The following is a 21,294-nucleotide window of genomic DNA, read 5'->3' as shown; positions in this document are numbered from 1 at the left end:
AGCAACCATAATGTTGATAAATTATACCGATGCAAATTTGACTCCGTCTATCCTTTAGTCACATTGCCTAATGCAATTGAATAATATAATTACGTACATTATTCTTGCTGTGTAGTATGATTAGGTTGCTATTATGCAAATCCTATAACGCCGTTGTATGTTGAAGTATCGGATTGCTCCTCGGACAAATTATTCCACAGACACTTGTGTCTAATGAATATGCTAACCTCCACACAAACCATAGGAGCAAAAGCGTTCATTAGAGCAATTTCACATTCTGTCTACGCAATCTCATTATAGATATCTCAAGCGGGTTCAAGGAAGAAAACCGTAGCATACTAATCGCTCTAGCATCGCTATAGGTGTTTAATGCCCAAGAGTGCAGAGCCGCATGATAAAGCTGAGAATCTCATTCTTTAAAAATATCCTATTGATATATTACGGAGCACTTATACGCTCGGCGCATTCGAGTAGAGATGATTATCATATTATAGCTACCTGTTGCATAAAAACCATGCTTAAAAAAATCCTAAAATAGGTCTAGGAGCATACGGCTCTTCTAAATACTTCTTGTCGTCTTCCTCAAGAGTTTTGTGCACCGCACCGACGGCCTCCTCGAGTCTTCTAACAGAGCTGACTCCTACAAGTGGACTACTGACTTTGGACATCACCCATGCAAGACCAACTTCAGCCATAGAAAGCCCTTTCTTGTTTGCAATTTCCTGTACTCGCTTGATGATCTCTTGAGGCATCTCGCCTTCGGGAAGGCTGTAAAACAATGAGCTCATTTTTGCCATCATCTTATACGTCTCGGCGCGAGTAGAACTACCTTCAGGTGGCTTGGCAACAGCTCCTGCAGCAAGAGGGCCCCATGGAATAAGACCCACTCCAGTCAAATCGCAGTACTTGTTCATCTCACGCTCTTCTTCGCGGTACAGGAGATTGTAGTGATTCTGCATAGACACAAACTTTGTCCATCCATTCTTTTCAGCGCATGCCTGCATCATTGCAAACTGGAATGAGAACATGCTACTAGCTCCAATGTATCTGACTTTTCCTGAATGAACTAAATCGTTGAGAGCACACATTGTTTCTTCAATCGGGGTCGCATAATCGAAGCGGTGGATCTGATAAAGGTCAATATAGTCCGTGTCAAGACGACGCAAACTAGCTTCCACTTGCTCGAAAATAGCAGTACGAGAAAGGCCTTGGAAATTTGATCTCTCTGAATCTGTTCTTGAATCAGTCATTCCGACTACCAAATTCGGATCCTCATCGTCAGTGAACATATAGCATTTTGTCAGGATTTGGACCTTGCTTCTGGGGATATTGTACTTTTTAAGAGCTTTGGAAATGATCTTTTCTGATTCACCATTAGAGTACAAATTAGCGGTATCCCACTATAATCTGATTAGTTGTGCGATAAAGGCCAATGGAAAGAGCTAAGACTCACTGTGGTCACGCCCATATCGTAGGCTGCTTTCAAAATCGGAAGCGCTTCTTCTTCATCAAGAACCCAATTCTGCCATTTTTTGCCTGTAGAATGACAATATGTCAGTAAATTGACAGTCAATGAATATAACCCAGCATACTTCCAAAGCTCATGCATCCCAAGATCGGGACAGAGACACGGAATCCGCTTGCTCCTAGTCTAAAACAATTATTCACTATGGGTAAGAGCAAATGATTTGTTAATTATGGAGCTACTGACTTTCTATAGGCTGCTTTGACAGGTGTATCAGTGGCCATGATTGTATATAACTAAGGAAGATGGGATACAGGAAAGACAAGGGCTGATTTATATAGAGGATGATGACACGCTGATAGCCGCGTGGTTCCTTGATCTGCGGCTACTCTTTCCTCCGATCTGATCCTGTACAGTCTTTCCCAATTTTGTTACTTATCTGAAAAGGGTTCTCTCTTCAGCTATGACCTCAACAATATGATCAATACTGCACTTTCAGCAGCAATTACGCTGCATCCGCCCAATTGAGGGATCTCACTCTCCAGCAGTCCGACAGGCGTATCATTAGAGGCAGAGAACAGGAAGCGGAAGTAGGGTTTAGTAGATGTCAGCCCCACGGACCTGCGGGGTCTGCGAGCTCCGTTTTCCCGCTGATATTTGTCATCGTTTAACCCCTTAGATGGTTTCTACAATATATGCGATTATTTATCAATACTTTTCTTGCTTTGAAGGGCATGGAAAAAGGACTGCGGACTGAAGAATGGATATCTTGTGGATAGGTTCATTATTCGCTGGTCTCCATTCGGATTATGTCATAGAGTCCGATAGGTATAAGTCACAATGGTTATTTATTGTCATATTACGCACTTTTCGACCGTTTAGTCCAATTATACAAAACAAATAGAGCTCTAATATCCATGGCATTGGCGAAAAATATTAAAACTTGTGCTGTGTCGTCATATCGGCTCTTCAGCCAATGTCATATTGCGCCCCGAGTTAATTCTTAGCCTGAACCCTTGTATGCTGCAGCTAATCAACTGGTTATGGAGATACAATTGGATCAGATTGCTATCTGCGGCAGCTCATGCGGCACGCGGCCCCGACGGAATAAGATTGACGCGGTCAAATCGTTTGTCATCTCACGCTCTTCGCGGTACAAAGGACTGTAGTGGCATTTGCATCCACACAGACTTACAAGAGCCGGCCGGTCTGGAAGTATTGTCGAGCATAGCTTCAGCTGTTTTGGTATATAAGCACATACGTGAAGATAAGAAAAATATGAGGAGTGATTGATATTTACTATATACAACAGATTTCTGGCACTATACATATATATATAAGCATTCAAAACCTGACTCGCTCACCGCATCCAGCGCACGTTGGCAGCGCCCTATACAGCATCATCTCTCTCCTGCATTGTTCGTTATCAATCTCTGAAATCAAGAATCCGTCTCTGTAGGTATCGAAAACCTCTGAAAGTTTATGCCATATCCATCCTCTCAGTAGTGGATCATCCACTGGACAACGTCGTCCCAGCAAAAAAATAAAATAGACAAATATCGGCCGACGAATGAGGGCGAGATTGAACAAGACTGATCTCAAGAGTACGTCGCAATGTGCTTTGATATTCAATTTCTTTTCATCAATGTAGCGGTCAACAAAAGAATGAAGCAATGAATCTCTGGGTGACTCTTTGAAATCCTTATAAGTTGAATAATAAGCGGCAGGGGCAGTATAACATTGAATAAATGCAATGGCCATCCGCATCAAAAAGCCAGTAGTCACAAACCGAGAACAAAACATTGTAGCGTAACAAATTTGAGGTTTACCAAAATGTGTTCTCTGCCAGTCTGCGTCGTCTTTTGCAAGCGGACATCGTTCTTCTAGTAATGGGAACTTTGTCACTGGATCTCTCTTTACATCTCGCAGATCTTCACCTTTATATAGTAATGAGGCATCGTAGTACTGCTCTGCATACTTCCCGAGATAGAACTCAACTTTCAAGTCAAGGATTGTGACATTTGCGTGTAACTCCTTCATAGCTTTCCATCCTTCCTCATTGCAGTATTCAAGCCGTAATGTGGCATCCCTGCCTATAGTATCAAACGACACAGAGTTTCCGGTAGACGATAAAGTGAACGGTTCAGAAATGTTCAAAAACAATTTTCTTAGTTCCATTTGATGCTCTCCAATCAGAAACAGATCATCTATAATAACGAAATGAAGGGACTGAGGATTCACAATTGTCCGACACTCTCTCCATTCAGGAAGATTCAGTATAGAACATCGGGAATCAGGCGTAACTGCCGCATGAATGGCTAACATGAATAATGCTCCGTTAAACATTACTTGTTTTTCTCCCTCACGAAAAGCTTGCGGACCACCTAATTCCAACAGCATTACCACTCCAGTTATCAAGCTAGACCAGTTATTCACCGAAACATTATTTGTCATTGTCTCGCAGAAGGGAAGCAAAAACCCGGCGATAGTACAATCATCGCTGACAGATAAAGCCCGTATCGAGTTATAACTACATTTATCCTGCTGAAATAATGGATCTATAGCCTCAGACGAACCATTTGTAATGTTGGCAAATGCTTCTATACTTGGCCCTACATCTTTTGAGACTGTCATCACGCTGTCGTTTCCGCATCCTTCGGCAACAGATTGTACTGCAATATTCTGAAGTTTGATAGCTTCCAAATAAAATTGATTGCTAAGCATCCTAAGCTTTTCGCTTCCCAGAAACTGAGCACATTGTCCTACAATTAGTGCTCGTGCTGCGCTCGTACTAGCAGACTGTACAGGAGAGAGAACAAGAGGTGGCAGCAAATTAGTCAACCCTCGCTCGGAAGAATTTGTAATATGCCGAAGAAAATTTTCCGCAGATGCAAACATCGACATGTTGAGTGCCATGCATCTGCTAAATAAATCAAAGTTGGGGATCATGTCTAATTCACGAAGCGGATTCATCTGAAGCTGCTCCCAATGTTGCACATCGCTCTGACTTGAAAAATAATATCTTCCTATCTTTGACTTTGCATAATGCTCTACAGAAGGAGTTTTATCTGCTGTAAATGAGAATGGTTGTGAAACTAATGCTGACCTTAAAGAGGTGTCTGGTGAAGCATCCGGAGAAGTAGAAGTGGCTGGAGAGATGCACACTGGAGAGCTACTAGCACCCCTCCGTACATGTTGAACATTGCTAACATATTGCTTGCCCACCCTCTGCTTCTGAAAAATTAGTCCGGTAACAGGACCATCGCAATCGAGTTTCAGTCGCAAACATCGCCTACAATGAGGGAATGTCTCGTCGCACTATATAATAGAAACAATAGTTAGCAGGTAAGTAGTGACTATGAATCTGAAACTGGCTCGACAATCTCACTTTCACTTTTCGTCTTTTGCAGTTAGAACAACCTCTGCTGCCACCTGCAATCCTGACCATTGTCGTACCGTTTCGACTGCGCTAGCAGAGATCAATGCTGTCTTCTGAAAAGCTGTGAGGAAAGTTGCGGCGATTTCACTCCTTCAAAGCCACAAGTTATTTTGGTTTAGGGATTCTTAATAGAGTTAGTTTTGCGATGACGATGACGTTTGCGTAGTTTAGTCATTTTCGTGAATGCTAAATCAATAGAGATTAAAATGTTTATTAATCTATCTCCAATAATACTCCAGACCAATTATTAAATATCCAGCCCTTTTTTAATTCGCACCAAAAAGCATTTAAAAAGCATTTGAAAAGTGTCTACTCTAGTTTTCTCTCTTTCTCGTCTTCCAAACTCTCCTGGTCGTCAGTCGATGCCTCGGCACGCTCTCTTTCCTCAGCAACAAGCTTGAAATAATAAGCCCGCTCATCTCTCTTGAAAAAATACAAAACAACAAATGTCCATAATATGAGGGTTCCAGAAATTACTGCACCCCAAATGAATCCCATATGATACGATGGAGCCGTCGAGCTTTCCCAGAAAATCTTGGGTGTCCAAGCTGTCGATTGCTGTGCAAATGTATTGACCAGAATGAGAATGACCGAACGATACTCTTCATCGTGACGCACGATATCGTTGATCCAGCCGTACAAGACAGAAGACATAGAATTGGACGTATATTGCACTAGGAAAGCGTACCATTTAGCGTTCTCAGGTACATCCCAAATTGCTAGAATGACATGATTTGTCCAGTTGACGAGCTGTGGTAAACACAAGAAAAACCATCGAGACCGGAAAATGTCAGCGCCGAAACATGAAATTGCGACGTACAAGATACCAAGTGCGGGCGCCGCGGCAGAGATATTCTGGATCTTGCTAGTTGTGAACCGACCAAGCGACTTGAGCCACAGTAAAAACACACCATAACCTTGAGCAGAAGAGTTCCAAAATAGGAAATCCCAAAAGCAAAGAACAGGCAAATGCCAGGAAGTGAAAGTACGCTTGAGCACCGCCCACGAAAACTTAGATGTCTTTGCTGAGCCATTTCGTTTTGCTCGTCGCCGAGCTATCTCAGCATCTTTTTCGTTAAAAAAGTACGAATGCAACTTGTCGGGAGTTCCAGGCCAGATGAAGAATCCCATAATTCCCACCGGAAGAGTAATAATTGCATCAATGATGAACATCCATCTCCATCCGGCAAGTCCGTGAACACCATTCAAATTATCATAAATGGCGCCTTGAAGTAAGCCAGCGGTGCAAGAGCCAAGCATTAATCCCATATAGAAGATACCTCCTCGGCGTTGAATCTCGTGAGCCTTGAACCACGCACCGAGAACATAGTGCACGCCAGGGAAAAAGGGTGCCTCAGCTGCGCCGACAAGGAATCTATAGGCCATCATTTCTCTGGTGGATTTCGCTCTGTATTGAGCCAAAGTGAAAAAACCCCAAACAATGTCGAGTCCAGGAATTAGAAGTTCCATGCGCACTTTTGGAAATAAGTATAAGAACGGGAGTTGAAAGATAACACAGCCAACGTTGTACATGACTTGTAAGTTTGTAAGATCACTGCCACCCATGTTCAAGTCTTCCTTCATTCCAGCTGTATATGCGTTGTCTAAAGTGGTTTTGTTAGTTTTTGCAAATTCTCGTGCGATAAATAGTAGATATATGAGAAAACCACATACTGACGTTAGTCTGGTCTAAATTTTTGACCCAGTAACTTAGAAAGCAGTACGACGTAATAAACAGATCTAATTTAATGATATATCTCCTCTCCTCGGGTGTATCGTTCTCGTCAAACCAGTGGTACCACTTATGCTGAACTCCATTGCGCTCATATAAATCACGGTATTCGTACTCATCGAAAAACTTGTACCAGGGGCGCTTAGCCGGAAGAGGCTTTATGTTCAGTAAAGTCTGGTCCAATACTTCCTGATCGGAAACGGCGAGTGATTCGACACCCTTCTCGGTAGTTGCAACGTCATGTTCGGTAGACATTGTGAGTGGTACGATATGTTGAAGCACCAAACAGATGGCCGGACAGTGAGGAGGGCGATCCCCCAGTTATATCCAAACGCATACCGGATAGTTTAGGAAGGTACTGACAAAAATTCAGTTAAAAAAGCTAGTTTAAAGCGCACAGATTGACAATTGGCTAGAGCAATACCCTCAACTGGTCTTTGCCACTGCAAAATATTTCCAAGCTCAGAACACGACATCTATGCTCATATTGTGTGCTCGAGAAAGTTTTCAGACATGTTTCCAAAATATACTTTCGTTGTGGCAGTCATCCATGATCGACTACTGAGATTTGGGACGCTATGGCTAAGCGACAGCAAAGCCGAACAGCAATAACCTACAGCCCTACAACACACAGAGACACCTCAAAAATATTTTCTTGACCAGACAGACACATACCCTTTCAGATGCATGTTTTCAAGCCTGTTCTCAGGCAACACGACCTGGTGGGTCCAGGTTGGAAGATAAGCCACGAAGAAGGAAATGGGTGTGTGCGCAAGCCGCTCGCTAGTGTGCGGCTCAGGCTCGCACGCAATAGTGGCATCAGAGATCGCAACCCGGCCGAACAGCATAATGTTGACACCCACTTTGTTTATCTGGTAATGAAGCGATAGGACATCAGCGACAGTAAACGTCGTTCATTACCGAAAGCAAGCCGAGATTGCTAGCGGAGAACTGCGGTAGTATTGCTCGATTTTAAACAGCAAAAGACCGAGCGTTGCCGAAGCCAATGTGACTCAATGCTGTTGACTCATTGGTATTGACTCAAAAAAAATTCTTAGTGTGCATCTTTAAATTCAGTACAGACTTCTCGACAGCCTTCCCAAGATGGGCAAAACTTGTGCAAAGCTATCTCAGACAGGAACAGTCTGATGAAGATGGGCAAATTCCCTTAAAAAAAATCTTATCAAGCTATGCGCTCTGACCATTGCAGGCATACCTGTTATCGATTTATCGATCAACGCTCTATTTCCCGACTTATCCAATCTTTGCTCAAACATTAAACCGCCACAATCCTTAGTAATTAACTACCCGCATACTATTACCGTTACAGGACCTCTTTCGGGAGAAGAGACGCGTCCAGCCTAAGTTGCTCCCCCCTCCATATTTCTGCCATCCTATCAATCTTCGCTAGTAATCTATCTACATGCTGCCCTGCTCCAATGATCCTCACTGCCTCCATAGCAGTTAGATACTGCCTCGCATGCGCTTCATAATGTTTCTGAATTACATCGCGAGCTTCGGGTGTACTAGAGTTCTCGAGATTCATTGAACAGTCTTCCTGAGGGCAAACCCATGGTGCCGATTCTAGTGCCGCAAAATCAGTCTCGGCAATCGGCTGAGGATTAAATGCCGTTCGGAGACGTCTTTGAATGTTGGATGTTATGGCCGTGATCATTGCCTCATCGGCGGATTTTTTCAACTGTAGCCCGTCGTCGTTCTCGGTGCTCTCTGTTTCGGCTTCTTCGGAAATAACTATAGAACTGCCTAGGTCACTATGTACGCCTTGAAACTCTGCCTCCTGATAGGTGGACTCAAATATATTGTCTACCTCCTCCGGCTGCTGTAATATCGGCAAAGCCAGCGATCCAAAGGGACGCAATCGAGGTACCGCCTTTGTAGACTTTCGCTTAATTGGCGTAGTTTCATGGTCCTCTTGCTCATTCGTGATTATGACGTCTGCTCCTTCAGCCTCTCTTGATGGGTTCGTCCTAAGCTCTCCCAACAAGCTAGCGAAATACTCTTTTAAGCGAGCAATGTACTCTACATGAACTGCAAAATCCTCTAAATCTGAAATCTGGTTTTTCCTCGTTGTAATGAGGTTTGTGATGCTTTGTAATCGATCACAAAACAGCTGCAGATTTTCAGGTCGCTGTATAAGCCGGAACCACGTCTCATCATCATACAATAGCTCTTGTGCTAAAAACTGTCGCATGTTGTTTAAAAATTCTGAGTTCTGAATATCAAGAAACTTTGATTTCTGGCCGTATAGCGCCATAACATCAGCTGCTGCATCAATTGCGCTCGACGACTGCTTCGATAATGACGAAATTAAATGAGACACTGCCAAATGCTCTTCGTGTTTAACTTGCTCAGATTCTCTTTTGATATTGGTTTCGTTATTGTTGTTGTCTGATCGTTTTCTTTTGTGCTGATAATTACTGGGCTTGGTCTCTGATACCATCGATTCTGATATTTCGTCAACGGCAGCCTGTATTCACTCATTAGCTGACATTACTAATTAAATATAATGTGTGATACATACCGAATATTCCTGACTATCCATAAATGCGCGTAAAAGCAAACTATCTTCCCAATACGGAGCACTTAATAATTGAGATATTAGGAACCGGTGGTATCTCACTAATAATCCGAAGAAATTAATTTGATCAAAATCTTCACGGTACTATATTCACAATTGTTAGAGAGTCAATATATTAGTAAACGTCTGAAATCACATACACGAGTGCATAATTGATCAAATAGATCGGTCGTTGGCGAGTCCTCAGCGAATTCAGGCATCTGATGCGTGATCCAATCTAGAAATATACATATCAGTAACATAAAAATTGTGTGACCCTAAAAAATATAATATGACATACTCCAAAACTGCGTCTTTTCAATAATATCACTAAAGTGTTGCGCATAGGCAGGAGTCGCTGATGCACACTTATACCAGCATGCTTCGCCGAGAATCTGAAAATTAACCTCCTGATCTGTATCTTCAAGCTCGTTTACTTTTAAGACCGTCGTGCAAACATTCGATATTCGTATTCGTGCACCGATAAGATTGTCTTCCAACGAAATCGTCCGCCATTGCTCAGAAAACTCTGGGCTATCAATCAGTATTTTATAATCCTAGATAAATGATACTAGTAAAGGAAGAAAACTCACGAGGTTCAGCAATTGTGACTACCCTCTCAATGTCTCCTTCAACTGTAAGAGCCTCAGACTCCTCATTCCTGACATCCTCCGTAATATCAGCTAAATTAGACGAATCGTTGCCTACGTAGATGCAGACATTAGATAGTTCAAGGCATGGCCAGTCAATAATGTCAACGAGAGGCTCGGGAGGAGCGAAGATTGTCAGCTCGTCTATTGCCGATGTCGGATCCATTATACAATTTCCCTTTTAGAAAGTTTCATGCAAAATAAATAGATTTGTTTGATGTAGAGCTGTAGATGGGATGTTTGTAGGATCTAATCTTACCAACATTTCGAGAAGCGTTGGGAGTTTTGAAAGTGCACTTAAAGTTTCGAAATATGTACAATCGACATCAATAATTTACCATATCATTTTGACTAAACTAGTTTATAGATACTAAGATTCATGGTTTACTATTTTATATAAATAAGAGCATACTGTACAGACATACAATGATGTAGATGAAACAAAAGTCGGAAACAATGAACGTCAAGCTACTACCAGAACATCTAATGCAGCCGACAGCGTAATACGCAAAAAATACAAATGTAGCACGACACAAGGGTCGGCTTCAGAGTCGGGGTTCATACAAATGCAGATTGAGTAAACAAGAAAACATCATGATAAAGCTAAAGAAGTGCTCAAATGAGATGCTTTGATCTGTGACAAAGAGAGCAGTTAGTTAATCTGATTTATACAAAGAGTAAATATTCAATTCATACCTGAAAAACTGGCGAAGATAGGTGATTTGCCAAACAGACAAAGCAAGTAAGCAGAAAAGCGTACCAACAGCAAAAAACTTGACTCTTGCATTAGTACTCTCATTCGTGTCACGTAATCTCATTTCCCGAGCCCTGAGATAGTCCATAGTAGACACAATCTCATCGATATTCTCCTCAATTCTACGTAATTCAAGCTCCATAGGTTTGAGCTTTTCTGTTTGTCCAACCGCATTCCAATCACGAGCATCTGCACCAATGTCGATGTCAAGATCGACTTCACGCTGGTGACCTTGAATATGTGCGTTTGATTGAATATTTTCAAAACAGACGTCGAATGCAGCGTCAGCATGGGCGGTGAAGACATATCTTGCGTCGCCTGCTACGTCCTATGCGCAGTGTTAGCTCATCACAAAAAAACAATTCAACATCCCCGACAATAGAAAAGAGCGACAGAACAGTTCTACTTACTTTCGGTCTGCCGTACTCATTTCCAACTGTATCAATAATCTAGAAATAATATAGAATCAGGAATCAGCTACAATTTCACGCGTAACACACCAAACGCAATCGCGATAAAACTGAAACCTACCCGTAAATTCAACACCTGACCATCGCCTCTCTGTCCATTTGTCTTGACATTGACGACAACCATCGCGTCTTTATGCACAAAATTGCGAATACATCTCTCGAAAGCCTGTCCAGAGCCAGCAGGTCGTGCTGGCACCGCAAATTTCAACGCGTTGGAATGCGCCGTGAAGAAAAGAGTCGCAACCAGCAGACTACTGATAAAAGAAAAAAATTGCCGTGAAATCATTGACTGCTGTTCTAAAAGCGACCTGATGTCTTGTTGAAGTCGGAATCTGTAAAGCTGTAAAAATACAACCAAATAAATGATATACGTGTATATAAAAAGCGACGCGGATCGGCCCCTTTCCCTGCATCCATTTTGTCATTCTACAAATCACGTGCAATATTAGATGACGAAATCAGCAAGCAGATCGAGAAAGTTCTCCTAGTCAGCATCTAGATGGAATTATATAAGCTCCCCGCTGGCTTCCGAAACTCATAAATTTTCTGAGGCTCGCCTGCTCGAAGTAATTCTTGATCCCCACAACTCTTTCCGAATATCAGCTGTTTGACATCTTCTACAATGGTATATTTTCTTCTAATATGCTTAGCCTATACCGGGTTTGTATCTTTAATACTAATGACATTCTCCAGGCTACTACCCTTCGTTCAATTCGCGGCGTGACCCCGCTGCTGGACCGTATCCTCGTCCAGCGAGTCAAGGCCGAAAACAAGACCGCGTCCGGTCTTTATATCCCCGAAAAGAACGTCGAGAAGCTGAATGAAGCCAAGGTTCTTGCGGTAGGCCCTGGTGCTCACGACGCTAATGGAAAGTTGTTGCCGGTGTCGGTTAAGACTGGAGACCGGGTTTTGATTCCTCCTTTTGGTGGCAGCACTGTCAAAGTCGGCGATGAGGTGCGTATTTTTTTTTTTTTTTGACTTGTTTCATTCGTACTTGCGATTGGTATTAATATGTGCGTAGGACTTCATTCTCTTCCGGGACCACGAGATCCTTGCAAAGATCACCGAAGAATAAACGTGCATGACTATAAAACATGACTATAAAATAAAACCCTCAATATTTCATTCGCAGCAAAGAAGATATAAAAGAGGTTTTCAAGTTGTTTACGAGCTTGCAATTGGAAAATCTAAGCTTCAGAACGTTAATTTCTATTCTTATTTATTATGTAATATATTTCCCTTGTGTTTAGTTTGGTGTAATATATAGTCCAGAAATCTCCAGTCAAAGCTTATATTGCATCTCTCAAGATTTCACATCTTAACAGAACCTCGTTACAATTCAGGCATACGAACAGGCTCAGTCTTGCTCGAAGCTTCAACCTGTGCCTTCACCAACTCCAAAATCTTGCTTCCCTGCCACCGTTCCGGCACAGGCGAACTGGGATTTCCAGTAACCCAATAATATATATCCCAGTCATATTCATCCAAAAACTTATCATATTCTTCCAATTCTGCTTCACCAAATCCTTTCAAATATGTAGCTGCGAATCGCGAAAGAATAAGATCGGTCTCAAGAATGCCACGCTTCCGAGACTGATATAGTAATCTAGCGCGCTTATTCTCAATCGGCTCGTTAATCCTAGGTAAAGGCTCAAGTTTGAATTCAAGTTTAATCGAATTCGGATCATCATTAATTTCCTCTTCTTCCATTTTGAGAGGTGATGGCGGGCTAGTAGCTTTCGCCAGCATCGATGGCGCAAATGTGCGTAGTCCTCGTTGAGCAGTTTTAGTGTTTGCCGGTCTTGCACGAGAAATAACCCGGATTGAATTAATCAGCGTCCGCTGCATCCTTGATTCCTTTTCTTTATCTTGGTGATACGGTGAATTGTAAATAATCAAACTGGTCGCTAAATCGTACGGAAGATGGTCATCACTTTCGCTCACTTTTAAGAGTCTTTCCGTAAGACAAGATATGTGGTTAGGTTTAGCCTATCACCTAACCCGCTGAATCTACAAGCTGTAAGTAAATCATGAAATAGTGTAATATCTAATTCTGGATATAAAGAAAGAGAGATTAAAGAAGTCAATAATAATACAACAAAGAAAGGTTGATGTTACAGATTTCAACAAAAGAGTTGAACAAAAATCAATAATAAAAACAATAACAAATAAAAACCCATGAAAGAAAAAAATAAGAAACCCTACTAATCTACACTAATAATACAACTTTAGGACAAAACACACTCCTATTCTTACAATTTCAAATATTTCCTCAAAATCTAAACCCCTCGTTCATTGCTCTCCCGACTACTAAATGGCGTCGGCAACTCAAACGGATTGCCACTATTAATCAACGTTGCTATCCGCGGACTTTGTCCCTGTCCTTGTCCTTGCTGCTGCGGCGGTAGTGGCGCGGAGGGTGCAGGTGGTGATTGGAATAACCCTGGAGCCGGTTGTGGTCTTCCTGCATAGAAAGGGTTTGGCAGCATCGGTGCCGGCTGAGAGAATAAGGGCAAAGGTGGCGGGGGTGGTCCAGGAGACACTCCTCTCGAAGGAGGACCACCGTACTGAAACAGCGAGTTTGGAGGCTGCGTATATCCTGGCTGTAAGGCTGGTAATTGAGGAGGTGGTGCGGGAGGTGATCGATGCAAAACCGGTCTAGGAGATCGCGGATTCCACGGCGCACTTGGCTGCGCGGCTGGAGTGGACAGTATAGACGACGAGCTGCTGGCCGTTGTAGACTGTGGCGGCTGTATATGAACCAGAGGCGCAGCTGGTGACGACAATTTAGGTGCCTCCACGTCGTCGTTCAGCAAGTTTGCTATACTAGACATCTTTGGCGGCATACGTGCCGGCACAGGTGCGGAGGCAGAAGTAGACTCAAGAGGCATGGGCACTGGCGGCGTTGGTGTCGGCGACGGGCTTGATGTTGCCGACGTGATATTTGCAATGCCCATCCGCGAGTCATGACCTATCGGCAGCGGCAGTGCAGCCGCTTGACTAACGGGCGCCACAATCGGATTTTGAACAGTGTCCATGAAGAATCCAAGTCTTGGACCGCGCTGAGCTGCCGCTGTCGGAGGAGCTGCTGCTGCTGTTGCTGTATCAGCACTTGTTTCTTTCTCATATACAGGATCAACTTTAGGAGAAGTATGCTTCGAAGACGCCTCTGACGACGTGCTAGTGGATGCACTAGGATGATAACCTGCATCACGCTTCTTTGCTCTATCATCCAACTCGCCTTTCAAATTCACTTCCTCTTCATCATCATCTTGTATTCTCTGTTGTGCCTCATACCGTTTGCGTACTGGCACCGGCTGGGATGGCGGTGCGGGAGTAGGATGGCCGCGTGAGATGAGCATATTCGCTTCTTGCGTGACGCGATCCCATCCAAACTTCTCCGCATTCCGCGCATAGTAATTTTTCACCTAAAACAATATTAGCATGAACATACAACATAAAGAGGGTGAAATGAAGCATACCATTGTAGTCGTCTTAGCCTTCAGGTGTTTCGACACTTCTTCCCATTGTGTGCCATAACTCTGCAATAGCTTCGGAAACAGATCCATCTCATGCACACTCCAGTAACTAGAAATCAAATTATTCCTCTTGGAATTCGTGTGTGAGCTAGCAGTATTCCCAACAATCTGCGCATGCTGAAGTTGTGGCGACAAGGACGGCTGTTGCGGTGTAGGAGGCTGGATTACAGCAGGTCGTAAAGTACCGTCAACCATCATCATCATTGGTGTATCTGAATTATTAGCTAGTTGTGGTTGCTGCTGCTGTTGCTGTTGCTGTTGCTGTTGCTGCTGTTCATAATTGAGCTGCTCGTAATGTTGCTGCTCAGAGCCATGCGCAGCAGCAGTAGGCTGTACATCATCCATTGGCTCAGACTCCGCAACTGGGGCTGATAACTGTGAAGCTGTACCCGCTGACGAAGATGTCGCAACAGCAGGTGGAAAACTCTCCATGCCACCAAATAATCCAGCGAGCGCTGAAATTGCATCCACTTCCCGATCTTTCAAGTCTCTGGATATTTGGTATGCAAACGGTACTTGCGACTGCTGCGGTTCTTGCGGCTGCTGCTGTTGCTGCTGCTGAATTGTCTGCTGCTGTTGATGCTGTAGCTGCTCAGAATTATCAAAAGATTGTTTGGGAAAATATCCTTGCTGAAATGATACAGGTGGCATATTCTGATCCTGTAACCCTGCACCTCGTCCTTTACCCACTCCACCTTTCTTACCCCCTCTCGCCCGCTTCGTCTTAGGTTGCTCTAGCGCTTGCAACAGCATTGCGACGTCCTCTTTTTTCTCTCCAAACACAGGCGCAGCAGCGCGTCTAGGCCGTCCACTTGACCCAAGTTCAAGTAATGCAGCAATCTCTTCGTCTGGCATTCGACTAGATGACTGTCTGTGATGCGGCTGCGACGACGACGACGACGGGACAGCATCTTCAACAGGTGTCGGCGCCTCCGAGACTTCGGTTAGGACATCATTATTCGCGCTATCAAGTACCAAAGCCTGTTTCTTGGCCTTTGTCGCGCGCGGAGTTGACGACGCATTTGCGCCTCCGCGTCCTTTTCTGCGACCCTTGCGACCACCAGCACCTTTACGTCTGCCAGCCGCAGCCATGGATTTGTAGTCTACTGCTTTCTTTGTGCGATAATAGTGAAGGACACATTCTTCGAATGTGCGAGCATAATCCATATGGCGAGCTATGAAGCCAAATTGCTTAGGATATAGTTTGTACCCTTCGCAAAACGCGCGGTGTTCTTCTTCTGAAAAGACATCAACGCCGTCAACTTCAATGCGCTGAAGCGGGACACTAGGGTCCTCAATTATGTTATTTGTATCAATGTATACTCGACTGCGATCATGTTCGTCGAGTATCATGTTTGGTATACGAGCACTGGTAAGTTTTGCGCGATTCTTTGGATCAAGTTGTTCTTCGCGCTCAAGCGATGCCAGAACTTCCATAAATTCAGCCTCACTACGCACAGCGTCACCCATCGAACGTCTTGCTCGACGAAATACACCAGAATCTTCATCTTCTTCATCATGTGCTGGATCGCTCGTATTTTGACCTGCGCCGCTATCACGCGATTTGCCTCTTGCCGCAACGGCCGCAATTTCGTCATCTAGTGACCGACAATGAAGTTCCCAGTCATCACGTAGCCGCTTGTACTCTTGCTGGAGTTGACGACCCAGATCAAACTCGCGTTTACGCTTAGCTTGAATAATGCGCGTTATAGCCGGACGTAAGTTACTGAAAGATTCAATGCTAGAAGCGTAAAAAGTATACTGAGAAAAAAGTTTGAGCGGTGGATCCGCTAGATATTTAGGTGGTGCTTGTGATTCTAGAGATGGAATTACTGCCTGCCTAACTCTTGCGACGGGTATTGGTGCATCCTCCATTTTGATGTTCTCGCTGTAATCGTCTTGTTTGTTGCTGGCAGGTTCAAATTCCGGGTCGAGAATGGCTTCAGGAGTGGATATAACTTGTTCGAGTAATTCACGCTCGTGCTCTTTGCGCTTTGCAAGGTCTTGAAGGCGAGATTGGAGAGAAGCCATTGCGTTGTCGAGTTCCCGTATTTTTGAAATGACATCGTCTTCATTAAGTCCGTCTTCTTCATCCTCGTCCTCGTCATCGTCCGAGGCAAGAGTGAGTCTTGGACGAGAAGGGGGTGGATGCTGCGTTACTGGAGTAGGAGCCTGTGAGACAACTTGCGGCGGCACAGGCTGAACTTCAACCGGCGCTGTAGTCACGGATGGGGCGGATTTCTCTGCCGGAGTCTGAGCAGACACATGTTCTCGTGAAATGGGAAGAGGAGCTGCGGGTTTATTCTGTGGTGGACGAATTGACTGGGGAGCAAAAGAAGGCTGAGGAGCGACATGCTTAAATTCCTGCTTTATTTCTGGTTTGGTCTCCTGCTTGACTTGTAATTCTTTAGCATGCGGTCTGTCCTGTCTCGGTTCAGTCGGTGTGCGAGAAGATAGAGAAGTAGATATTGGAGAGGGCTTGTGAGGTGGGAAGGAGGTAGTAAAAGAAGTTTGCAGACGCGGTTTAGAATGTATATCTTGCTGCTTACTATTGTCGTATGTTTGAGCAGACTGAGATTGCGAAGAGACGGACCCTGCTTTGATCGATCAGTATGATGTCAGGATTTACCAAAAAAAATTAATCAAAAAAAGTTAGCACATACCAGGAGAGATGTGCTGTCTGTCAGATGGTCTGCGCTCGTATGGAGGCGGAATTGGCTGTTTTGGATCACTGGGAGCACGAGGAGGTATACTACTAAAAGACGCTTGCCGAGGAGGAGGATGATAAAACGGTGGCGGCGGAGAGCGAGTGAAGCGGTCTCTTTCGCGATCTCTGTCTCGTTCTCTGTCTCGATCTCTGTCAGAGAGGTAGCGGACGGGAGGTGGACGCGGACGAGGGTAAGTAGCAGAAGAAGAAAGCGAAGCCGCGGGCGGCAGACGACGGTCATAATACGAGTCTGCCGAGCGCGGACCGTAGTCGCGGTCACGATCTCTTTCTCTTTCACGGTCGCGGTCTCTTTCTCTGTCCCTCTCTCGTTCGCGGTCTCTGTCTCTTTCTCTTTCTCTCTCTCTCTCTCTGTCTCTCGCAATTCTGCTCTCAGGCCAATAATCACGCTCGCGATCACGCTCCCAAATACCGCCTCTGTAGTCTCTCTCGCGTTCTCTGTCTCGGTCTCTATCTCTTTCTCTATCTCTTTCTCTATCTCTCTCTCTCTCTCTCTCTCGCTCCCTATCTCTGTCGCGCTCCCAGCGGTAGTCGCGGTCTCTGTACATTGGCGGTGGTTTCGAGTGCGCCGACCGCGGACCGGACGGGATGCTCGCGGCAGGAGTCGACAGCGCCAGTAGGCTGGAGTGAGGGTGATGTTGGAGATGATGCGGCGGCGGCGGACGAGGCAGCGGATGGTATGCGCCCGGCGGCGACGGCGGCGTCGAGGGCATCTGCTGACTAGGTGCTTACACGCCCGCGCTGCTAGTGTTGGAGGAGCAGAGCCTGAGGACGAAAAAAGTGGTGAAGCGGAGGTGTTTGGGAGAGGATACGAGAGTTTGTGTGCCTTTTTTTTTGGTGAGAAAACTGTCGGAGCGCTCGCGGTGACGACCTAAAACAGGACACTGACCCAATTGAAGATTGCCCTCGGTAGCGATGTATCTGCGCCGTGGCTGCTTTGCACTGAATATTTGTGCTTCTTTTACTATCTATCTAATATCTATCTTCTTCTGATTGCAATAAATCGCATACTTGCTGTCCTGACACTACTCCGTCTGGGTCAGTCTGCTCAACCCGGGTCATTCTCAATCTTCAAACCTTAACCTTCTTTATTTTACTAATCTCCCTATTAGATGACTCATCGCATATCAAATCCTATAGTATCAGTAATATTAGTTCAATTTCTATTCTATAATGGTATTTGATATTAAATTGATATCAATAGCAATTCTCTTACTCAATCTTACGTCCTCTTTTATGCATTGTCTACTGTAACTTAAGCTGTCATAAGCTAAGGGCCTTGTACTAATATCACAGCGCTATCTGCTCGGCTTTTGCTCTTTCTAACGCACCATACACAAGCCAGCAATGTCTTCGTTCTTCTCCTCTCTCTCGAAGCAGCCTGCATCTCAAGATGTGTCTTCGCTAATTAGATCAACTCCCACTGGGACCGTCACTCAAGGCCGCTCGAAGGACGTACGCTACAAGACCGTCATCGTCACCCGGCGTGTAAAGCGGGCGCCAATCCAGCAATCCATGCAGTCCTCCGGACGTGGAAATTATCAGACTGATATTCTCAGACGACTGAAAAAGCGTAAGAAAGATCGGGTGTCGGGTACTGTTACTGAAAAGGAGAAAGAGGAGAAATCAGAACGGAAACGGGCACCAAAGAAAGAGAAAGGGGAAAAGAAGCAGCGCGAATCGAAAAAATCGAAATCTAAAGAATTCATTACTTCTGAAGATGATCTCTCTGATGTTGATGACTACGAAGACGAAGAAGAGGAGGACGAGGAAGAGGTTCAGGCTCAAAGCAGTGGAGACGAAGAATCGGCTTCGAAACGTGTCAAACTCTCTCCTTCTGCCGACGATAGCAAAGTCGATAGTACTCGATCACTTCTTGCTGCAGATATTTTTGAAATGCAGTCGGAGTCACCTGCAATTATCCACTCATTTGATGCTCTTTCAAGAGATACGCCCGGATACGTTTCTTTATTCCCTGACGATGCCGACGAAGATTTCATTGATTTGAAGTATCCCGGCATTGCAGACTTCACCGAACGATTCTATCTTGGTACTCCTTCTAAAGACGACTATGACTCTGTTGCAGAAATTGTAAATATTATGGAGACAGTAGCCGAACTTTACCTTCCCTATGACGAGGCTCAAAAGATTCATACATCTGATTTACAAGACTGCATTACTCGCCGTGTGAAGAGAGCAGTCAAGCGAAAATCTCTCTATGCCCTCAAGAATTCAATTGAAGAATACAATATTATTATCGAATCTACATTTCACAATACCGATAACGCCGTTCAGAACAAAGAATTTCTTGCAAAGAATCTAGGCAAGAGGAAGAACATCACTGCTCTCTCACACGAAGTCCTTTCTGAAATATACGCCCGCGTCGTTTCGCCACACGTCAAAGATCTACGCAAGTATGAAGCTTTTTCTTCGAATGTGTACGGCGAGCTTCTTCCCAGATTTGTATCCAGACTTTTTTCTGAACTAGAAATGGACTCTTCTTCAATCTTTATGGATCTCGGATCCGGCGTTGGAAATTGCGTGTTGCAGGCTGCATTGGAACTTGGGTGCCGCTGTTTCGGATGCGAAATGATGCCAAAAGCGGCTGCCTTAGCAGAAAGACAGGAGAAAGAGTTTAAAGAGCGCTTAAAACTTTGGGGTGTGATGCCTGGCGAGACTACCTTGATCACAGGCGATTTTGTTACTAGCGAGGAGGTCGCTGCTGCTTTCAAGTCCGTTACAGTTTTGGTATGTGGCAATTTTTTTTCTTTCTGAGTTCTTCATTACTAATATTATATTAGTTGGTAAACAACTATGCATTCGACGCCGAGTTAAATAATAGCTTGGTGAACATGTTTCTTGATCTAGCAGACGGCACAAAGATAGTCTCTTTGAAATCATTCGTGCCCTCTGGTCATAAAATCACGCAGCATAATGCTGAATCGCCAATCAATCTTCTCGCAGTTGAAGAGCGCGAATTTTACACAGGATCCGTGTCGTGGACTGATGCAGCCGGAAGTTATTATGTTTCGACTGTTGATCGGTCACGGATGCAGACGTTTGCTGACAAGTGAGAGAAGAGTAAGAGTAGAGACGGCTTCTACTATGGCTGTTTCTCTTCTGTTTCTCGGTGACGTACTGAGCGATCGAGACTTTTCAAAAAGTTAGCATGATATGTAAGATAAGATAAAAATACATACTTTTCTAGAAATGCATTCGCGTCATTCAGCTTTTCAGCTTCACGACTGACCCTTTCCATCCATCTTCTCACAAGTTCCTTATTTTCAGATTGCAATTTTGACGCGTTTTCTTCAACAATGTTCAGTTGAATTTGATATGTGAGTATCTCATCTTGAAGCATCTGGATTGAGCGAGTGCGTTCTTTGAATTCTTCATCGCGGGTACGGAATCTCGCTTCGTAGGCATTTCGATCTAATTTCAAATTTTCAAAACTATATCAGTAATATTGTTAGTCGATTTAGGTTACATGCGTATTGTGGAGGAGCAGGACTAACTCTTGGGTTAGGCGCAGGTATTTTGATTTGAGTGTGCCGAGTTCGTCTTGGAGACCGCTGTCCTGATTCAAAACCTGAACTGGTCTTACACTGCTGAATACACAGATCAGTAGAAGATTCTAAATCCAATTTGTTGAAAAGGAAATAATACGTTGCCTGAGATTCTGCAGTGATAGATCGCAAAACTAGTCGACGATCTTGAATTCGCGTCAGTACGCTCTGCTGATAGCAATATAAACATAGATACTCTTACAGTAGTCCAGCATATCATAATTTTGCAGCTCGCGAGTATCTCGCTCGTCGAGCGCAGCTGCAAAACTACTTTTCCAGTCTGCATTCATGGTCAATATGTATCCGTACTCATCATCAGTGTATTCAGGCCCAATACAGTCATCCCCAGTCACATGACATATTTATGGACCAATCA

At 44.2% G+C, this 21,294-nt stretch overlaps 10 protein-coding genes across 10 annotated transcripts; 2 read left to right on the top strand and 8 right to left on the bottom strand.

Moving 5' to 3' along the window:
* Positions 1–91: 91 nt before the first annotated feature.
* V2V93DRAFT_133744 (Aldo/keto reductase) lies at positions 92–2,047 on the bottom strand. The gene is made up of 2 exons (XM_066906814.1): positions 1,454–2,047; positions 92–1,400 (listed from the first exon to the last, which is right to left on the bottom strand). The coding sequence occupies exons 1-2, from the start codon at positions 1,607–1,609 to the stop codon at positions 519–521; spliced, it is 1,038 nt and encodes a 345-aa protein (XP_066768196.1). The 5' UTR covers positions 1,610–2,047; the 3' UTR covers positions 92–518.
* Positions 2,048–2,567: 520 nt separating this feature from the next.
* Positions 2,568–4,970, bottom strand: V2V93DRAFT_364916 (uncharacterized protein). The gene is made up of 2 exons (XM_066908955.1): positions 4,854–4,970; positions 2,568–4,783 (listed from the first exon to the last, which is right to left on the bottom strand). The coding sequence occupies exons 1-2, from the start codon at positions 4,911–4,913 to the stop codon at positions 2,810–2,812; spliced, it is 2,034 nt and encodes a 677-aa protein (XP_066768195.1). The 5' UTR covers positions 4,914–4,970; the 3' UTR covers positions 2,568–2,809.
* A 243-nt stretch (positions 4,971–5,213) lies between these two features.
* V2V93DRAFT_390088 (major facilitator superfamily domain-containing protein) lies at positions 5,214–6,891 on the bottom strand (the record flags this gene model as incomplete). The annotated part of the gene is made up of 3 exons (XM_066912387.1): positions 5,214–6,508; positions 6,579–6,821; positions 6,855–6,891. 3 exons carry the CDS (start codon positions 6,889–6,891, stop codon positions 5,214–5,216), a joined length of 1,575 nt encoding a protein of 524 aa, XP_066768194.1.
* A 1,069-nt stretch (positions 6,892–7,960) lies between these two features.
* V2V93DRAFT_378416 (uncharacterized protein) lies at positions 7,961–10,030 on the bottom strand (the record flags this gene model as incomplete). Its single annotated transcript, XM_066911957.1, has 5 exons — positions 7,961–9,124; positions 9,179–9,319; positions 9,376–9,452; positions 9,516–9,743; positions 9,808–10,030. 5 exons carry the CDS (start codon positions 10,028–10,030, stop codon positions 7,961–7,963), a joined length of 1,833 nt encoding a protein of 610 aa, XP_066768193.1.
* Positions 10,031–10,189: 159 nt separating this feature from the next.
* On the bottom strand, positions 10,190–11,452 carry V2V93DRAFT_364906 (emp24/gp25L/p24 family/GOLD-domain-containing protein). The gene is made up of 4 exons (XM_066908954.1): positions 11,150–11,452; positions 11,029–11,067; positions 10,561–10,946; positions 10,190–10,498 (listed from the first exon to the last, which is right to left on the bottom strand). Exons 1-4 carry the CDS (start codon positions 11,372–11,374, stop codon positions 10,480–10,482), a joined length of 669 nt encoding a protein of 222 aa, XP_066768192.1. The 5' UTR covers positions 11,375–11,452; the 3' UTR covers positions 10,190–10,479.
* A 151-nt stretch (positions 11,453–11,603) lies between these two features.
* V2V93DRAFT_364903 (chaperonin 10-like protein) lies at positions 11,604–12,420 on the top strand. The gene is made up of 3 exons (XM_066908953.1): positions 11,604–11,713; positions 11,782–12,042; positions 12,110–12,420. The coding sequence occupies exons 1-3, from the start codon at positions 11,711–11,713 to the stop codon at positions 12,161–12,163; spliced, it is 318 nt and encodes a 105-aa protein (XP_066768191.1). The 5' UTR covers positions 11,604–11,710; the 3' UTR covers positions 12,164–12,420.
* Positions 12,291–13,002, bottom strand: V2V93DRAFT_364901 (Flavinator of succinate dehydrogenase-domain-containing protein). The gene has a single exon (XM_066908952.1). The coding sequence runs from the start codon at positions 12,934–12,936 to the stop codon at positions 12,421–12,423; it is 516 nt and encodes a 171-aa protein (XP_066768190.1). The 5' UTR covers positions 12,937–13,002; the 3' UTR covers positions 12,291–12,420.
* Positions 13,003–13,061: 59 nt separating this feature from the next.
* Positions 13,062–18,318, bottom strand: V2V93DRAFT_133539 (uncharacterized protein). Its single transcript, XM_066906813.1, has 3 exons — positions 17,291–18,318; positions 14,571–17,221; positions 13,062–14,516 (listed from the first exon to the last, which is right to left on the bottom strand). The coding sequence occupies exons 1-3, from the start codon at positions 18,063–18,065 to the stop codon at positions 13,368–13,370; spliced, it is 4,575 nt and encodes a 1,524-aa protein (XP_066768189.1). The 5' UTR covers positions 18,066–18,318; the 3' UTR covers positions 13,062–13,367.
* A 27-nt stretch (positions 18,319–18,345) lies between these two features.
* V2V93DRAFT_133511 (histone methylation protein DOT1-domain-containing protein) lies at positions 18,346–20,441 on the top strand. The gene is made up of 3 exons (XM_066906812.1): positions 18,346–18,390; positions 18,465–20,100; positions 20,154–20,441. The coding sequence occupies exons 2-3, from the start codon at positions 18,700–18,702 to the stop codon at positions 20,424–20,426; spliced, it is 1,674 nt and encodes a 557-aa protein (XP_066768188.1). The 5' UTR covers positions 18,346–18,390; positions 18,465–18,699; the 3' UTR covers positions 20,427–20,441.
* On the bottom strand, positions 20,049–21,228 carry V2V93DRAFT_364897 (autophagy protein 16-domain-containing protein). The gene is made up of 5 exons (XM_066908951.1): positions 21,121–21,228; positions 21,019–21,064; positions 20,868–20,957; positions 20,553–20,804; positions 20,049–20,504 (listed from the first exon to the last, which is right to left on the bottom strand). Exons 1-5 carry the CDS (start codon positions 21,206–21,208, stop codon positions 20,456–20,458), a joined length of 525 nt encoding a protein of 174 aa, XP_066768187.1. The 5' UTR covers positions 21,209–21,228; the 3' UTR covers positions 20,049–20,455.
* Between the last annotated feature and the right edge of the window lie 66 nt (positions 21,229–21,294).

The sequence above is a fragment of the Kockiozyma suomiensis genome (genome assembly GCF_038497685.1).
Source record: "Kockiozyma suomiensis strain NRRL Y-17356 unplaced genomic scaffold V2V93scaffold_2, whole genome shotgun sequence".
In the NCBI taxonomy this organism is placed as follows: Eukaryota; Fungi; Ascomycota; class Lipomycetes; order Lipomycetales; family Lipomycetaceae; genus Kockiozyma; species Kockiozyma suomiensis.
The sequence above is the reverse complement of the archived record's forward strand: the minus strand, read 5'-3'. Positions and strand labels throughout refer to the sequence as shown.

What these genes read in the sequence shown, in the direction of transcription:
- V2V93DRAFT_133539 (XM_066906813.1), bottom strand. Translation starts at nt 18,065, where the DNA reads ATGCCCTCGACGCCGCCGTCGCCGCCGGGCGCATACCATCCGCTGCCT. An exon ending in CAGACAGCACATCTCTCCTG is followed by an intron (nt 17,222 to 17,290) that starts GTATGTGCTAAC and finishes CGATCAAAGCAG; the next exon opens with GGTCCGTCTCTTCGCAATCT. An exon ending in AGGCTAAGACGACTACAATG is followed by an intron (nt 14,517 to 14,570) that starts GTATGCTTCATT and finishes ATATTGTTTTAG; the next exon opens with GTGAAAAATTACTATGCGCG.
- V2V93DRAFT_364901 (XM_066908952.1), bottom strand. Translation starts at nt 12,936, where the DNA reads ATGCAGCGGACGCTGATTAATTCAATCCGGGTTATTTCTCGTGCAAGA.
- V2V93DRAFT_364903 (XM_066908953.1), top strand. An exon ending in CTGTCAAAGTCGGCGATGAG is followed by an intron (nt 12,043 to 12,109) that starts GTGCGTATTTTT and finishes ATATGTGCGTAG; the next exon opens with GACTTCATTCTCTTCCGGGA.
- V2V93DRAFT_133744 (XM_066906814.1), bottom strand. Translation starts at nt 1,609, where the DNA reads ATGCATGAGCTTTGGAAGTATGCTGGGTTATATTCATTGACTGTCAAT. An exon ending in ACGATATGGGCGTGACCACA is followed by an intron (nt 1,401 to 1,453) that starts GTGAGTCTTAGC and finishes ATCAGATTATAG; the next exon opens with TGGGATACCGCTAATTTGTA.
- V2V93DRAFT_364906 (XM_066908954.1), bottom strand. Translation starts at nt 11,374, where the DNA reads ATGATTTCACGGCAATTTTTTTCTTTTATCAGTAGTCTGCTGGTTGCG. An exon ending in GTCAGGTGTTGAATTTACGG is followed by an intron (nt 11,068 to 11,149) that starts GTAGGTTTCAGT and finishes TATTATTTCTAG; the next exon opens with ATTATTGATACAGTTGGAAA. An exon ending in ATGAGTACGGCAGACCGAAA is followed by an intron (nt 10,947 to 11,028) that starts GTAAGTAGAACT and finishes CACTGCGCATAG; the next exon opens with GACGTAGCAGGCGACGCAAG.
- V2V93DRAFT_364916 (XM_066908955.1), bottom strand. Translation starts at nt 4,913, where the DNA reads ATGGTCAGGATTGCAGGTGGCAGCAGAGGTTGTTCTAACTGCAAAAGA. An exon ending in GCAAAAGACGAAAAGTGAAA is followed by an intron (nt 4,784 to 4,853) that starts GTGAGATTGTCG and finishes TCTATTATATAG; the next exon opens with TGCGACGAGACATTCCCTCA.
- V2V93DRAFT_133511 (XM_066906812.1), top strand. Translation starts at nt 18,700, where the DNA reads ATGTCTTCGTTCTTCTCCTCTCTCTCGAAGCAGCCTGCATCTCAAGAT. An exon ending in TCAAGTCCGTTACAGTTTTG is followed by an intron (nt 20,101 to 20,153) that starts GTATGTGGCAAT and finishes ATATTATATTAG; the next exon opens with TTGGTAAACAACTATGCATT.
- V2V93DRAFT_364897 (XM_066908951.1), bottom strand. Translation starts at nt 21,208, where the DNA reads ATGAATGCAGACTGGAAAAGTAGTTTTGCAGCTGCGCTCGACGAGCGA. An exon ending in TTATGATATGCTGGACTACT is followed by an intron (nt 21,065 to 21,120) that starts GTAAGAGTATCT and finishes CGCGAATTCAAG; the next exon opens with ATCGTCGACTAGTTTTGCGA. An exon ending in GCGAATGCATTTCTAGAAAA is followed by an intron (nt 20,505 to 20,552) that starts GTATGTATTTTT and finishes CTTTTTGAAAAG; the next exon opens with TCTCGATCGCTCAGTACGTC.